Source organism: Vombatus ursinus, unplaced genomic scaffold (genome assembly GCF_900497805.2).
Source record: "Vombatus ursinus unplaced genomic scaffold, bare-nosed wombat genome assembly UNPS02014847.1, whole genome shotgun sequence".
Classification (NCBI taxonomy): Eukaryota; Metazoa; Chordata; class Mammalia; order Diprotodontia; family Vombatidae; genus Vombatus; species Vombatus ursinus.
The window spans coordinates 12,561,920-12,580,085 of record NW_020954625.1 but is presented as its reverse complement, the minus strand read 5'-3'; the positions used below and the strand labels follow the sequence as shown (position 1 = coordinate 12,580,085).

The 18,166-nt window shown below is 41.5% G+C and overlaps 1 protein-coding gene across 3 annotated transcripts in view; it reads left to right on the top strand.

Annotated features, from left to right (window-relative positions):
* The window catches only part of ARID5B (AT-rich interaction domain 5B), a 207,678-nt gene extending 196,343 nt beyond the window's left edge, over window positions 1-11,335 (top strand). For all 3 annotated transcript variants that reach the window (XM_027840531.1, XM_027840530.1, XM_027840532.1), the window contains 2 exons: window positions 4,740-4,938; window positions 8,574-11,335. In XM_027840531.1, the coding sequence (XP_027696332.1) occupies window positions 4,740-4,938; window positions 8,574-10,724 (2,350 nt within the window). In that variant the 3' untranslated portion in view covers window positions 10,725-11,335. The remainder of the gene's footprint in view (window positions 1-4,739; window positions 4,939-8,573) is intronic.
* The last annotated feature ends 6,831 nt before the right edge of the window (window positions 11,336-18,166 follow it).

Genomic DNA, 18,166 nt, shown 5'->3' with positions numbered 1-18,166 from the left:
TTGAATCAGGCCATGCATGCCTATACCCCATTTTTCAAATCTCTATAAATAGATGAATTCCCATCTCTTCTTCAGCACTGTTTGCTAAATGTTTTGGCCTCTGAGTTCAGTTATTCCATGCAGGCATTAATCAGGAGAGGAGCCACTGGTGGTTAGTCTGGACATTATTCTGCCGGGGTGGGGGGTGGGGGGCAGTAGGGAACATTGACTAATAAAGATTAAGAACCTTTTCTTTTTTTTATGAAATGCTAATGACAGAGACATGTGTGATATGCTGTGAAATACATTTCTCTAATGTGAAGTTTCTGGTTTTTGTTGAGAAAGAGACACAGATCCCCAGAGGATTTTAGAATTTGTAAATATAAAAGTATCTGCCTTCGTGTTTAAAAAAAAAAAAAAGGAGTTGGCAGGTAGCCAGATTACTTACATTACTGTAATAGATTTGCTGACCTCTGACTTGTGCTGCAGAGAAATACATTGAATTTTTCATAATATCAGATGAGGCAGATCTAAAAACTCAGGTTACACTGAGCTCCATTATTTCACTTAAGATTTAGTAAAGCAAGAATCTTTTCAAACCAGCAATTTCTATATGATTATGATTTATTGGTCCAGACCCCAATAAATCAGGGTTAGCATGTCACTGATTTGTTCATCTAACTTGAGTTGATTTTAAGTTGTCTTTATTTAAAAAAAATCAAAGTCTTGCCTTTCACAGTGACTGAATTTAATAAGAATCTTTGTGATAGCAAAGGGCTCCCCTACTGTTTCTGCTTTGGGGTGGAAAATGCTATTCTTGTATTATTCCTGGAAGAGGAGAGAGGGGAAAAAAAAACCTCATGCTGCTCTAATTCGCCTATGGAAAGATGTTATTTTTCAGTACATGATAGCTTACCTATTTGAGATCCATTAATGGCATCATAAATAAGCATTTGGCTAATCTGGAATTTGAAATCTGGATAATAATAAAGGTCCATTTATTTGCATTGCTTCCAATCCCCAAACCTGGTGAAGATCAGGGAGGGGAGAAAATGCTCTCTGGTTTTTCTAATGAATTCATTGCTTCCCCCCCCCCATTACTTCCACCCACCTGAAACCTGACTGTGCCCTAAAAGCTTGCAAGCCCATCTAAGTGATTTCTCCAGATTAATGAATTTTAGGGGGGTTGGGGTAGGGGGGAGAGGGACGTTTTTGCTTTTATCTGCACTGTTTAGAAACTGATTAAATCTTTGTTGTACTACAAATATTTGAAAATAATCATCTGCTGGTTTCAGGCATGTTGCATTCTGCTAAAATATTTGTATAATCCAAACCGCATTCTTCCTGTGTTGGGCAATATTGACCTTCAATTGGCTAACCTGTTTTAATGGTACCGCATGTTCGTTGAATGTTCAAATGCTCAAAAACCTGTAGTAGTTTTAGTGCTCGGGGACTGTAAAAACTTCTAATAATCAAACGATAAGATCATATCCTGTGGGGTAATTGTGTTGTGCCTTGAGAGGATGACTGAAAAAACATTCAGTGAAAACTGCACCAAACAGAAATCGCTATATGAAGCTGTCTGTAATTGTTTGTGGTGGGAGATGTTGTCCTGCCCTCCAGAGCTGCACTGCTTGTAGACCTACTCACTTCACTTTCGCTGCCCCCCCTTTCTCCTTATATACATTCCTCTCCTTTTCTTTGCTTTTCTTCCTCCTTTCCTTCCTTTCTTAATTTCTATTTTTTCTCCTTACCTCCCCTTGTTTTTCCTTCTTTTCTTCCTTTTTCTGTTCCTTCTTTCCCTCCTCCCTTTCTCTCTTTTTTTCCTTTCTTTTCTTTCCTTCCTTCTTTTTGTTCCTTCCCTTTCTTCTTTCTTTTCTTCCTTCCTTTCTTTCTTTTCTTCCTTACTATAATTATCCTCCTGCTATTCAGGAGAATACCAGCCCAGCCCATGCCCCTATCCTTTAAATGTATGTGCGCACACACATACACACACACACACACACACACACACAGAGTGCAGAATAACACACATGGACACCCTCTGAGCCTTGAACAGGCGGTGCTTATGTTTGGATTCAGTTTTACCTTAGTCATGCCTCTTTCCAGATACAAGAAACATTTAATTCCAGATTTCCTGCTTCTGGCTCTCAGCCTTTGACCAGCAAAGTGAAATGTGTTTTCACTGTTCTTGGCCAGCCCAGCTGCTGAGTTGAGTGGAAAGAAAGAGAGAAAAAAAAAAGACCAAAAAATGAAAATGTAGTCCTCCTACTTGAACTCACAAGATTATAACATAAGAGGAAATTTAAGCCTTGGCTATTAATTAGCACCTGTCTAATGAGCCAGGGTGCACTTCTTGCCTGTGGTATTAGAACCAAGGCTAAGAAAGGGCTTGTGCCGAAGAATATTACATGATGTTCTAGAGAAGGAATTTCAGTGGTGATTAAGGCCCCCTGGCTGCCTCCCTTCACCCCCCACCCCTGAAGGGTTCTCATAGAACTTCTGTCCATGGGATCATCATCTAATTTGGAGATGAGGACAACTGGGGATGGAGATGGTGGGGAAAGGAGTAATCGTTCCTTTCTTTCTTTCTTCGTTGTAAGTTTCAAATGCACCTCCAGTTGCCACAGCAACCAAACAAAAATCAAACAATCCTATCTCTGTGATAACAATTATTGCAATAAAATGTGTTTTGATTAAAGTCAGTTTTAAATATTTAACACATGGAGGGAAAGGATGTAAATATTGTCCTCACGTGAACCCCCACCTTTCCACTGCTGTGAAGTGAGGGGGCCCTTGGCAGGGCCCAGGCGAAATTATTAGACGTTTGGGGGAATGTTGTTGGGGTACTTTACAAATGAACTAGAATAAATTCAAGTATGAACAAGATTGTTTTTTTTTCTCTCTTATTCTGCTTAGTTATGCTTTTTATTATATAAACATTAGCTGTAATATTACAGTGGGAAGCAGGTATTTGGCAGCTATATATAATTTTAGTAAGTCTGCATAGAGGGAGTACTTTCCAGTTTTAGCAGCTGTAACATGTTTAAACTCAGTTTGTAATGGGATCTGAAGATGAATATTCCCCATGGGCTCTCCTTAGCTTTGTTGCTGGCCCACTGCCAAATTTAGGGCTCGAAAGTATTATTCACGCCTCCTTGCACATACCTTGTCAGAGCATGCTCAGTTAATGAATTTTGTTTCTAATATGGCATAAATTGGGATTTGATTTTACCATATTTTATGTAGTATTTTATTAAAAAATGAAATTTTATGATCACAGGCAGCTCCATTTTTGCACTCTTAAAGCCAAAACTATTGGTTACAGTCAAGAGGTAGAGATCCAAATTGCATGGTTAGAAACCAATTGTAGGATAACAAATGAACATCCCAGGCAAAGGGTTTTCTGCCTGGGAGTCTTAGATTAAAGATAATTAGGATTCCCAATCTTTGAACAGATTTATGTTGTTTATAAGTAGAGTGCATTTTCTTCATTGAGTTAACTTGTCTTATTTAAAACAAATTATGTTTGTTGTATTAAAGTTCATATTTTTAAGGCTGAGTCTTGTATTAATCCCACAGTGAGTCATTAATCACACCAAATGCATTATAAAAATTTTAATCACTAAAGTTGAAACTAAGATTGTAATGCAATCCATCCCTTTTAATTACATCAGCTATTTTTCCCCGTTCAGATCAAGAGCTACGTCGCAAAGGGAAAACAGATTAAAATGAAAGCTGTTTGATGTTTCTCTTTTTTTAAAGCAATTTTATGGATTTTGTTAAAGTTACATAATTAAAATTCTTGAATTTTTTAGTTCTCTGATTTCTGTGGTCCCATTGCCTTTCTCCTCTTTGCTGCCTTATGATTTTGTTCTAACTGGAGTCTCAGGAAACGCCCCCCCTCTTCTGCTGGAGACCCCATAAAAATTTTTCTTCCTTGGACATGCTCACTAAGGTGCCTGCTGCTTGATGGGACTGTCCTTGAACTACTGCCAACATGGAAGGAGGCATTGACCCCTACTCATGCCAAGTCTTCAGTTTCTAGAAATATTGTTGCCCTCATGCTGATCTGGACACCCTATTTGTCAGCTGTCCTTTCAGTATAGTATGTCTTCCCTTGCATCTTTGGGTAGAGTGGAAAAGTGGCCTTAGAACTCAGGTTCAAATCCAGGTGTTAGGATTCTACCACTTCATTGCCATATGCCCTTGAGCAGGTCACTTAATCATCTGAACCTCAGTTTTCTCAGCTGGAAAATGGCAGTAATGATGAGGCATAACCTACATCCCAGGGTTGTGAGTCACAAATAGGTATAAAGTACTTTATAACTGTCAAGTTGTATAAAAGGCTTTCAAGTTGTATAAAGCACAGAGTCAAGACTAATGCTCTTTATAGAAGATTGTTTAAGATATTAAATGTTGGTTCTGATTATGACAGATTTATGCTAGTTTAGAGAGAATTTCTAGAATTTTATTTATGCCAATAGGGGAATGTCATCTTTAATGGAGAAATCTCTAGACTTGAAGTAAACAGAGCTGGGTTCTACTCCCAGCTCTTGCTATAGGACCTTGGGAAAGCCTCCTCTCAGCCTCCGTTTTCTCATTTGTAAAATGAAGATGATTTCCAGGGACCTTCCCATCTCTAACTCGTGATTTGGTATAGGTCGCATATATTAAAAGGAGAAGAAAGCGATGACCATGCAATGTTCTTGACTGAAATTGTAAGGGCTGATTGATTATTTTTTTCTTTAATCCTTTAGATTAATACTGCCATATGAAAGATTTATTAAAGGAGAGGAAGATAAGCCCCTGCCTCCAGTCAAACCTCGAAAACAGGATAACAGTTCCCAGGAGAGTGAAAGCAAAACAAAATTATCTGGAACCAAACGTATCAAAAGTGAAAATCCAAAGAACAAAAAAGAAAAAGATAATGCTGCGAAGCCCCAGGACACACCCGAGGTTAGTTAATAGCCATATTCCTGTGCTGAAACATTGCAATGAGAAATATCCTGCTCTTGAGTCTTCAGGGTGGAATGCACACGTTTGACCAGAAGGTCTCTTCTTGTAGCTTTCTCAAGGGCTGGAAAGTTCTGCCGGGCCTTCTTTTGGGTGCACCGATTGGGAAGGGCTTTCATCAGCACCGTCACAGTCCCTCCTTCAGGGGTCTGATGGCCAATAAAACAGGTGGCTTCTGCTGAGGGCTAGCATTGGGCTTCCCAGAGTTGCATCAGAATCTTGGCAGCACACCAGGCATTCGGAGGATTTGAAGAGAATTTTAAAAATCAATAGAGGTTTGAAACTAGACAAGTCAGGCCTTAATCATGGGCATATCTCAAGTCATTCAGTGCCTAAGTAACTTTGAGTTATCCCTGCCTAGTGTGATTGATCTGGCCGTGTTGCCCAAATGCGTTGTGTGGAAAGTCTATTTGAGACCATTTTCAATACGCATTATTTATTGGGTAGTTTTGAAATGACTCCTCAGAAACCGTTACTGTCTTTTCTGTTAATAGGTAGTTGCTGACCATTTTAAAACTAGCAGCAGCCACCAGTAGACCATAGCTTCCCTAATGGAAGCCCTCTCAGAAGCTAGACGTAGAGACTGGTTTTGAAATCTGTTTTAACATGAATAAATTTTTTTTAAAACCTTGCTCCCTATTAAAACACCAACACCGATAACAAATAAGGAACCATTTTCAAAGGCAACATGTTTTAGGATTCAACCTCAGGGGGAATTTTGGTGCTTCTGTTAAATGCCCCTAAAAATCAAGTCTGTAATGAACCCAGAAGAGATGCTCTAATTAAACAGTAGCTTCTTAAAAAATAAAATTAAAAAAAAAAAACAACCCTCCCTAACTGAAAATTAAGCTGCTCAGCTGAGTCTTGTAGAAATAGATTATATAGATAGCAGGAGAAAAAAATTTTTTTTTTCATTTCATAAACATTTTAAGCCCCAGTAATTTAAACCCACACACACACACACACACACCCCTATGAATTGGCCACATAACATGACCAAAATGAAGGAAGCTTCTAAGTTCATCTCTTGAGCCTCAGATCTCTGCTTTATACTCAATTGTTGCCTACGTCTAACAGATCAAGCTATGGATACTGGGGCCAAGGCTGACCTTTGAATTTCTCTTTTTTATGGTTGGGTAGCAATACCCAACCCAGCACTGCTTCTGTCCCCAAACATTGCTTGCCTGTTAACTGTAGGCATCAGCCTTAGCCAACCCACTGACGTAATATAACAAACAAGTCCAGACCTACTTGTATGAAGATGACAACATTCAGGAGCACTAAATCAGAAGTTAGACTTGAGTCTCATCTTTGATGCTTCTTTTCAGTGTGACCTGACCTTGGACAAGGTCTTTATTACTCCCCAATCACAGCTCTAAACAAAGAAATCTAAATTACAGAAACATTAAGGGAAATACACATATCGACTCCGGTTTCTTATGAGACACCTATCAAAATAGCAAAGCCTTGTATACTGATGGTATACAATCATATCATCTCTTGATTCCAACATATAGTTGGAATCAACTCTTATTTGGCCTCATTTGGCTTTTTAAAGATTTTGATTACTTCCAATACTGAATCAGCTTATCATGTAAAAATTGGGGTGGCAAGTCTTCTTCTCATATTAATTGCTTCTCAATGACTTGGATTGCCAGGTTTGTGCTAATTAAGGGATATGTGTATCCCCATTGGATGCTAGGGGAAAAAAATGCCCTTGAGTAAACCAGGAAAAGTTTTAACTTATGCTTGCCTGGATTCTCGAGGATTCATGAATTTCTCTAGAAATTATCATATGATTCTGCTATTCCTCAATAACTAAGCCTTCATCTTGTAGTTTCAGCAGATAAAAGGGCAGAATATTAAATGTGAATTGCCTTTTTCCCCTTTGACTCATAAATTTTTCTGCCATTTTCATGTAATATGTGAGCACAAGAGACTAGTGTTTATGTGGAATGATGCCTGGCTGGTGTGGTCATCACAGGATTTGGAAGAACATGATTGATGCTGATCTTGGTGCTTTCACTAGCTAAATAAATAGCCTGTTCCCTTGGGCAAGTGACTGGACCTCAGTTTCCTCCTCTGTAAAATGAGAGATCATAGACTTAGAGCTGGGAGGAGCCTTAAAGATGATCTTGTCTAACTCCGCCTTTCATTTTACAGAAAAGTAAACTGAGGCCCAGAGCAGTTAAGTGATTTGCCCAAGGTCATACTGGCTGTAATTAGTGAATCCAGGGTTGCTGCCAGCTCTAAGTTTCTTAGATTTGACTTCACAGAGAACATGTTGATATTTGGACTTTAAAAAAAAAACAAACTCTTTGTGGAAGGATGAGATGGACAACCAAAGATTGCAACAAATTGTGTATCCTCCAGCCCAGCGGGCTCTTGTGGAGAAACATCTTTTCAATGGGTGTGGGTGTGATTTATTAGATGCTTTCTCTGCCACCCCCACCACCAAGGCTTCCCCGAATACCTTCGTGCAACATTTAGACAATCACTTTGTCGATGCCTCCCGTCTTAACAACTGAGGAGAACCAAGTTGGATGGTGAGACAGAGACCATAAAAGACCAACACAAAGCGTGGTTTTGTGACCGTCCTCCGCCACGGCACGTCAGGACGAGATGACAGGTCTTATGAAAGGCCTTGTCAGTCAGCCGGGGTCACAGATGGAAAGTTATAATGACCCTTGGAGGTCACAGTTCATCTGGCTCCATAATGGAATGAATGGAGCGGTTTGTGCCCACAAGCTTTGTCAATGGGGGCAGCACAAAGAGGGGCTGTCTCATTGACGATAACTTATTTCAGGGAAGAGAAAAGCTATATTTGTAATGGCGCACATTGCCTGAATGTTGACAACTTCATTTTTAGCTTTAATAAAAATGTAGCTTGCCACAATGCTGAAAGGGAGACTGGGAGTTTCTTTTCTCTTTGGCAGGCAGGCTGCCACGGCATCTGCATAATTTTTAAATATTTTAGCATTATTTGTGTGTCGTGTGGCACCAAGGAGAAATTATTAACACATAAGCAGTCGCTAATTTTAAATTCACCAAATTACAGAAATTAGAGTGAATCTGGCCATCTCGAAGAATAGCAAGAGGTGAGAATGTACTTTGTTGTTGTGTGGTTCTTTCAATGGGGTTGCCTGCCTTCTGGAAGAGAGCAACTGTTTTGTTTTGTTTTTTTAATCTTTCTCAATGGTGTCATAAAACTACAACATGTAATTTCAAACCCATTTGAATAATTGACTGATTTGACAAGAAGACAACCTCAGAATTAAACTATATGTTGGAATCAAGAGATGATATGATTGTATACCATCAGTATACAAGGCTTTGCTATTTTGATAGGTGTCTCATAAGAAACCGGAGTCGATATGCGTATTTCCCTTAATGTTTCTGTAATTTAGATTTCTTTGTTTAGAGCTGTGATTGGGGAGTAATAAAGCCTTTCAAAACTCTCGGAGGTGATTGACAAGCCTGTTTTTAAGGAAAGCTGCTGGGTGTAATATTGTATTTCATAGTGGGATCTGTCAACATTCTTTGCTTTCTTCTGATTATCTGTTGAAATATTTTATTAGGTCTCATCGGAGAAAGAGAAGGAGATGCCGGATCAGAGAGGTCTGACCGCGCCCGTCGCCACAGCAGAACTGAAGAGACAGATGGAAGGAATTCCAGCAGAGGTGCTGGTGTCTGGAGCAGACCCGGAAAAAGGAGACTTGAAGGACCAAGGCTGCAACAAGGAGAAAGCTGAGGAGGCCGAGGCCAAGGAGGAAGAGGAGGCTCCACCTTCCTTCCTTCCTCCGGTGCTTCCCGAGGAAGAGCCGGGCCAGACGCCAATGGTTGGCAAAGAGTCGCACCCATCGCCAGATGTCCTCAGTGACATGAAGCAAGAGCCCCAGACCTGCAGTTTTACAGAGAACCCTGAAAACGAGCTTCAGGAAACCCCGTTTGGTAGTTTCCCCACCATGCAGCTGCCTTTGGCAAGCCAGAACGAGATGGAAGATGACAAGCTGCCCGTGATGGCCGATTACATCGCCAACTGCACCGTGAAAGTGGACCAGCTCGGTCACGATGACATCCATGATGCGTTGAAACAAAACCCCAAAGTCCTCGTGGTCCAGTCATTTGACATGTTCAAAGAGAAAGAATTGACGGTGCCCCACGATGACCCCACATTTAACTATACCCCCTTGCTTTACTCGCGGGGTAATCCAGGCATCATGTCTCCTTTGGCAAAGAAAAAACTTCTGTCCCAGGTGAGCGGGGCTAGTTTATCCAGCAGCTATCCCTATGGCTCCCCTCCCCCTTTGATCAGCAAAAAGAAACTGCCTAGTAGAGATGAACTGTGTTCGGGTTTGTCCCAGGCTCATCATGGTCCCAATGCGGACCACATGGCGGTCAGCCGGCCGTCGGTAATACAGCACGTGCAGAGTTTCAAAAGCAAGACTTCTGAAGAAAGAAAAGTAATTAATGAAGTCTTTAAGCATGACAAATTAAGTAAGCCAGATCCCCACCGCTGTAGTTTCTCTAAACATCACCTTAATCCACTCACTGAGTCATATGGACTGAAATCAGATCTCGAGGAGAGCAAAGACAAAGTGATGGAGAAAAGGGGACTCCAGCATTCCCACATGCCCAGCTTTCTGGCAGACTTCTATTCATCTCCTCATCTACACAACCTCTACCGACACACGGAACACCACCTTAATAATGAACAGACATCTAAATATCCCCCCCGAGACATGTATAGAGAATCAGAAAACATTTCCACTTTCCCTTCACATAAACACCAAGAAAAACTCAATGTAAATTATCACACGTCTTTGCATCTGCAAGACAAAAAGACAGCATTGGAAGCCACTTCAGATGATCAGCCCACAGATTTGAGCCTTCCAAAGAGCACGCATAAGCAGACTGGAAAGGCCCTGGGCCTGGCTCATTCATCCGTGGGGCATCAGGACGGCAAAACTATCTCACAGTTTCAGGTTATGAGCAGCCAGACCAATCGAGACTGTAACCCCAAAGCCTGCCGAGTGTCACCCATGACCATGTCGGCCCCCAAAAAATACATTGAATCTCTTCCTAGGTCTGGAAAGCCTCACCATGTGAGACTGGAAAATTTAAGGAAGATGGAGGGGATGGTTCATCCAATGATACACCGCAAAACAAGCCCCCAGAATATTGGCGCAGCACGGCCTTTGAAGAGGAACCTGGAGGATTTGGATCTCGTGATTTCGGGGAAAAAAATCCGTGCGGTGTCTCCCCTGGATTCCTCCAAGGAGGCCTCAGCAAAGGACAAGGCCTCGGAGCAGGATGGCGAAAGCACTAAGCTGACTCACGGCGGGCATGCCGGGAGCACGTTGGAGAGCCACAAGCTTCCTCTCTCTTCTCCTATCTTCACAGGGTTGTATCCAGGAACCCTGTGCTCGGGTCTCAATTCCCGCGTCCCAGCTGGATATTCTCACCCTTTGCAGTACTTGAAAAACCAGACTGTGCTCTCTCCACTAATGCAACCCCTGGCTTTTCATTCGCTTGTGATGCAACGTGGGATCTTCACATCCCCGGCAAATTCTCAGCAGCTCTATAGACATTTAGCTGCGGCCACACCTGTGGGAAGTTCCTATGGAGAGATTTTGCACAACAGCATCTATCCTTTAGCTGCTATAAACCCTCAGGCGGCCTTCCCATCTTCCCAGCTGTCATCTGTACACCCCAGTACAAAATTGTAAACTTAGCCTTCCAAAGCATCTAAATGAAAATGTCAATCTCGTAGCTTCACTCCTCACAACGTGATGACATCTTGAAGAAGGAGACGTCAGTATTCCTTCTAAAAACTAGGGTTCAGGAGCCACCCTGGCAATTGAATGAATAGGTCTCTTTGATTGGGGTAAGGCTATGCTTTGGCTAGGTCAGTCTAGACCCCCCCTTTCCTATATCGATGACCTCCCCAACCTCCAAATCATTTCACTTTGCACACGAGTTTGGTGAAGGGATTTACAACGTCCAAAAATGGCTAAAAGAGACCCTCATCTGCCCTCAGATTGTTGGGCCTGAGCTAGAAAGGTGGCAATTCAGAGGAGGGGAAAAGGAAGACTATGGTGAATCCACACCATCAAAGGATGCCCATCTTTGGGTCAACTGCTTGACTTTTCAAGGTTAAATCAATGCAATGTATAGTGGATCTGCAATCGATCTTTCCTTTTGACACTATTAAGCCTGAAAAGTAAACACTGTTCAAATGACTGTATAGACTTGCTTCTTAAAAGGTACCTGTATTTGTTTGTTCACATAATTTATATACAGGTAGTTCCATTTCCCCCTTCCTCCCCAGTTTATTCTGTCCTGTTTTTTTTTTTAATTAAACAGTATCATTTTGTTGGCAGGTCTTTTGTTTCTGTTTCCTGTTTTGTTTTGTTTTTTTTTTTTTAAAGGCTGTCCTAGTCGTTGATGTGTGTATATTTTTTTCCACATCTTATCATTTGGAGCAGCTTTGGGTGGTAAAGTTATTGTTTACAAGTTGAAGCAACCAATTCAAGTGGAACAAATGGAGACAAAGAGAGAAAGAGAGAGGGAGAGAGACAGACGGCGGATCCCACGATGGTACAAACCAAGTTCATTTTTCAATCTGCAATTTAAGGATTTTGTTCCTCCTACACGGCAGGGCCTAAAGAGCTTCTCCACTGTGTACCCGGCCAAAGGCTTTGCTTTGAAGTGTTGGGTTCTGTGAAAATGTTCAGCATTGTACTTACCTTATCTAGGCTGTGAAACTGTCCTACATACCAGAGGAATCATAAAAACACAAACTTCATTGGCAACAAACTACAGAATAATAACCAAATCCAGAGGACATATTTGTGGGCTGTACAGATATTTTAGGAATTCCAGAAATTAAAGCAGGAGCCAAGATGATCTCCACTGATGTTGGGTTGAAACCCTTTAAGAGGCTGGAGAAAGGAGAGCTAGAGGGCGGGTGGGGGGAGGGGAGAGAAGGCCAGATGCCGAGACATCAGACACCTTCCCCCAGCGGAGCTGTCCTTAGTGTTGTCCTTGACGTGGTCCAGTTGGTCTCTTACAGATACAAAGAAGAGCGCACTGCCACCATATCATCATGGTTATTGATTACAATTGGAGTATTTGATTACACATATGAAAAAGAAACTCATCTTTGGTTGCAAAGGCAGTGTTGTCGTGGTGGTTGTTTTAAGCAATGGCCTATCTGGCAACAGATTTTGCTTGATATTTGCTTCAGTCGTGTGAAATAAATGCTCACACTGGTCAAGCCGTGGAAAGATGTGGATGGTTTGTTTTGCCCGTGTGATACATGGGCTACTGAGATGTAACCGCAGAATGTTTTGTTTTCAAAATGTTTTGTCAGTCCAAAAAAAAAATGATGGGTTTCCTTTTGGCCTTCCCTAAGAGTCCCCCCTCCTATATCCATAGATGATCATTTTGTTAAAACCCTCTACCACTCCCCTGCCCCATGGTTTCCCATAGACGTTAGTTCTATAGTTACCTGAGGTTTGGGGGTTTTTGTTTTCCATTTTTTTTTCCTCTGACATGTTTTGTTGTGTGAAAATTGATGACAGTTTTCAACTTCTAAATAAGCAACTCGCCTGTAGAATTTTCAAAACTGGTAAGGCTGTAGAACAAAGCCATGCATGCAATGCATTTATTTATATTGAAACGTCACCACGACATAAAGCCAAATATCTCATGTAACATACTTAATATCCAAAGGTGAAAACAGAAGAATGTAGTCATCCAGTGTTCAAAGTTCCATTTGCTTCAATTAATTACTTACCTTCCTGTGGGGAAAAAAACAAACAAGTGTGTGGGTGTGTGTGTATATATGTATGTATGCCCATATATACATATATATGAGAGAATATTAAATAAACTAATAGACTTTAGGTTATACATGTGTGAGTGCATATTATCCTGCTATTGCACAAGAGAGTGAGAGAGAGAGAGAGAGAGAGAAAACATCACATTCCCAGCTGGTTTCCTTCCAGCAGGGACATATAAGGAAGTTGCACTAGATATAAATCGTGACAGAACCAGAGAATATGAAAGAAAAACAACCCCATGGTCATTCCACAGTAAGCGAGCTTGTTTAAAAAAAAAGCGGGGGCTTCCCTTTTGGGGGGTCACCTATAAATTGTGGGCCTGGGGATATTTGTTTTCCGCAACGCACTGATCTCACTTTGGTTCCATCAGGTTGGAATTGGGTCATGCCATTTTCAAATCACGTTAATAGAAGCCAGCATTCATTTTTCTCGTTTGTTGCAAGAGGAGGCTCACTGTTTCTCTCTGAGGGAGATCAAATGCTAGGTAAAACCTCAGGACCACTAATGAGAGATGGTGGGACTCCCTCTGGAAGCAACACTTTATTATTTGTTGTTTTTTTTTTTAAATCTCAACCAAAATCTTGGAATTCTTTCTCCCAAAAGACCATTGAATTCCTCATTGGCTGAGAAAGGCTTTTTTTTTTTTTTAAAGTCTTACATGGGGCTTTGTTTGTATTGTTTGAGTCCAAGGGGCCTTATTATTGAATGGAGTTGTGCAAGCCTTTTGTTGTGCAACCAAACCATTGTTATTGGTAGTTTTGTAAAGGAAACTGTGGAATCTAATGGGCAACAAAGTCATAAATCTATTTACTGAGAACAGCTTCCAAGAAATGTTGCAATTCCAAATGCACTAAGTTCATGATTCATTGGATATTTTGGAGATTATAAGACTTAAATAACAACCCTCCCCCATAAAAAAAAAACACACAAAAACAATTCTTGACTTTAGCAAACCCAATTTTAAAAATAGAGCCCAGTTGAGTTTCAGAATTCAGTGTTCTCCTAGTAAATGATTAGAATGTGGAATATTTGCAACTGTCTTATTTAGTTAGTTATTGGAGACTCTCAGTTCACGTTTATCAGAGCAGAAAGAATGGTTTGTTCAAGCCCAAGATTGACTTTACAATTTACTGAACTGGTGCATGAGTTCTTAAGTACTGTATCTTACTATGTTGTTGTGTCTCATAGAAGTTTTGAGTTGGTCCCACAAAGATCTCTTCTGTAGTGTGCCTTCAAAGAGAGCTTTCATTTTTCTCTTCACTGATTGTTCCATACGGTCACATTTTGTGGTGGTCACAGCCAAGCCCCATCTGGTCCAGTTTTCCAGTTGTCCTGATCTTAATGAGGAATGGGAATGATTTCACTCTGGCGAGACCCACACCATTGAAACGATCATCATAAGCACTTAATTCCAGTGTTGGCTGTAAATGTATTTGACATTCTGCTTGTCTCCCTATGGTTGAAATATGTTTGAAGAAAAGGCAGCATAATCTCTTGGCTGTTTATACTTTTTTAAACTTTTCCTTTGTTGTAAATATTGTATACTTTTGGTGATTTGAGTTATGTAACCTCTATGCTCTGTAAGGTGGTTATTTGTATATAGTAAAATGGCCCAGTGATATTAGAGACTTGCCCATGGACGAGGTTGTTGAGTAACCTCTGCATTAGTTTGAACACTACCAGAAATAAAGCTGAGCCAACTATAAACACTCGATTTTGTATGTTTTCCAAATTGTACTTATTAATGCTTTTGATACTGTATCACGTGCCAATAGTTTCCCAATCACATAGCAGGCAAGAGATATTTTGTACTTTTTGATCCACTGTCATATTTAATAAAAAATGTTACTATCTGTTCTCTTTGGTGCCTGAGTAATAATTCTATCTCCTGCTTTTCCCATTGAGAAGTCACTGGACTTTGAAGGCTGCCCCATCCCTGCCCCCAACCTTCCCTTCTTTTATGCCAGTAAGAGGTGCTACCTCCCAGGGGAGATTAGGGGCATCTACTTAGAACTGGAAGGGACCTTTGAAATCTTGTCCAGATACCTTGTTTTGCAGATGAAGAAACTAAGGCCCAGAGAGGTGAAGTTCCTGAAGTCACAGTTAGGGAGCAGGCTTTCAAATCCAGATCCTCTGAATCCATATGGGACCATCTTTCCACTAGGGATACACTGCCTATCCCGGTAGCACGCTATTCAAAAATATCCCCAGACGGGGCAGCTAGGTGGCACAGTGGAGAGAGCACGGGCCCTGGAGTCAGGAGGACCTGAGTTCAAATGCAGCCTCAGACACATAACACTTACTAGCTGCGTGACCCTGGGCATGTCACTTGACCCCGTTGCCTAGCCAAAAACAAAACTTCGCCAGACAATTTCTGGTCAGTATTGGGCTCTCTCCCAGGGTTGCTGAGCTTGTAATCTGAAAGGGGGTATTCCCCAGTCATTTGCTCTGGGACACTCCTCTGTGAGCGCTCTCCTTCCCCGCAGTAGAGATGAGGGGCCCAGGTGGGAGCCTTCTCAGGTGGGCAGGTAAGGGTGATGGGTAGGAAGCTGCCCTCAACAAGTGCTCGAGCTGTGTGCCTGTGGACTGATCCCTTTTTTGGAGATCTCAAGTTCCTGGAGGTTCCGTCAGAACCACATCCCATCCCCGTCAACCCCACCTCCTTCCCAGCCCCTCCCCCCCTTCCACAGTACACCTCAGCTCTGCAAATTCATCACCATATCACCACCTGGGCAAACCCACTCTAGGCCTTCCTGTGCTTTCCAGCCACCCCATTTGTGTTTATAGTGTGCAGTAGCTCGATACCTCATTTTATCCTCAAAACAAGCCTAGGAGGTGGGTGCTGTTTGTTTCCCTATTTTACAGGTGAGGAAACTGAGGCAAACAGGTTAAATGACTTTCCCAGGGTGATGCGGTAAAGGTGAGGTAGCATTTGAACGTAGGGCATCCTGACTCTGTCCTGTGCTCCATCTACCATGCCATACCTCTTGGGAGGTATGGAGCCTTTCAGAGATAGACATTTAACTTGCACTCTTCAGTAGATTGTGGTTGATGGAAGCCCTTTAAAAGAGAAACAACCCAGACTTTAGTTCACAATCAGCATTTATGAGATCCTGCAAGTCTAGGAAGTGGCAAGAAAAGTGAGAAAAAGATGCCCATCTTTCTCCAGCTTTACAGCTGGAAGGGGCTTCAGAGGTCAACCAGTCCAAGCGAAGAAACTGAGACCCAGAGTTAGATCACTTGCCTTGAGGTACAAGAGTTGGCTTGGCGGGAGGTGACTCCCAAGTGGGCAGTAATTCGTGGTTAATGAGCTTAAGTTCTCTTTGAAGAAAGTGAGTCCAAAAGCCTCTATTTGAGCATCCTAAGGGGGGCAGGTATGTGGCACAGTGGATAGAGCACCGGCCCTGGATTCAGGAGGACCTGAGTTCAAATCCAGCCTCAGACACATAACACTTACTAGCTGTATGACCCTGGACAAGTCACTTAACCCCATTGCCTAACCAAAAAAACAAAACAAAACAAACAAAAAAAAAAAACCAGAACCCCCAGCAAGTGCTCCTGATCACACCTGAAGTTCAAGGGTATGCCCAGGGTGAGAAACGGAATCCTAAGTAAATTCATGTCTGGAGCAGGCTGGCATTCGCACAGCACAGGAGTCGCAAATGATTTGTCTTTGTGGTTAGACTTCCCCAGAGAGCCTGGTCTGTTTGCTAATGGCTTGGCCCATTTCTAACTTGTAGAAACGACCTGAGCACCTGGGGACAGAATCCAGAGAAAGTCTGGAAGTGCTAGGAAGAGAACTAAACAACAGTTAATGAAAATCTAAAGCATTTTGGGGTTCAATAAAAATACTTTTGTTCATTTCAAAATAATCAACATAGCTGATAGAGTACTTTAAGGTTTGCAAAATTGCTTTACAAATATTATCTCATTTGATCCTCACAACAATCCTGGGAGAAAGATGTTAACTATTATCTCTATTTTACAGATGAAAAAACTGGGAACAAGGGTTCGATGACTTGCCTAGGGTCACGCTGCTATCCAGGCTAACTGCATGCCCAGAATTCTAGTATCACTTGTTCAGTTTCAGTTGCATCCAACCCTTTGTGACCCCATTTGGGGTTTTCTTGGCAGAGATACTGGAGTGGTTTGCCATTTTCTTCCCCAACTTATTTTACAGATGAGGAAACTGAGGCAAACAGGGTTAAGTGACTTGCCCAGGATCACACAGCTAGTGACTGAGGCTGGATTTGAACTCAAGTCTTCCTGATTCCAGGCCCAGTGCTCTATCTCCGCTATACTATCTATCTCCCCCAAAAGACAAGCCCTTCCACAAGTGGGCCAACCCATCTACAAATTATAAATGATAGTGATAAATAAAGTGATAAATAAAATGAGCCTTCAATAAAATCATTCATTGAAGTAGCTAGGAAGCCTGCAGCACTTGGATGGACCCTCTGCAGAGACCTCTTGGGAGGCCATGGGCAAGGATTTCACAGGATGGGCAGGCATGGATGCCTTGCCAACTTGGAGGTTCGATTGATGAGTTTAAACAACTATTGCAGTATTGAAACATCAAAGTATTTTTTTAAATTTACATTGGGCAAGCCTTGTACCATCATTTATATGCGACTCAGCCTGTTTTTAAAAGGGCTGGTCTTTTCCTAAAAGTCTTAATATGGAATGATGATCTTAATGAGGCAGCTAGATAAATAGAAGCAGATCAATCCCAAGACTTGAAGTCAGAAAGACCCAAGTTGGATACCTGTGTGTTCAGTGATGTTAGGCACAAGTCAATTCACCATTTGATAAAAGGCAGATATTAATATCTGTAGTGGAGATGTACTTGCAGATGGTGGTGGCCTCAGTTTCCTCACCTATGAAATGGGGGTAATAATAGCCCTGCCTCACAAGATTATTGTGAGCATCAAGACACATAATATGTATAAAGTGCTTTCCAAATTTTAAAGATAGGTATGTATATATTTATATACCTATATATACACACATATATATACATATACAACTATATATACACACACACATATAATCATTATTGCTATTAAAACAGGCTTGATTGGATTTCTACATTACACTAGTTTTGCCTTTTGTGGGTGATTAGAAGGGTTTAAAATTAATAAAGCTACTCTCTTTTTAAAAATAGATTTTATTTATTTTCTTTCAAGAAAAGTCACAATGTTGAGGTTTCTGGCACCAAAGTCCTGCAGTTTGAGTGTAAACTCCTTGAAAGGAGGGATGATCTTGGTTCTGCCTTTCTATCCTTGGTGCTGAGCACAGGGAGGGTGCCACCCCCCCCCCCCCCC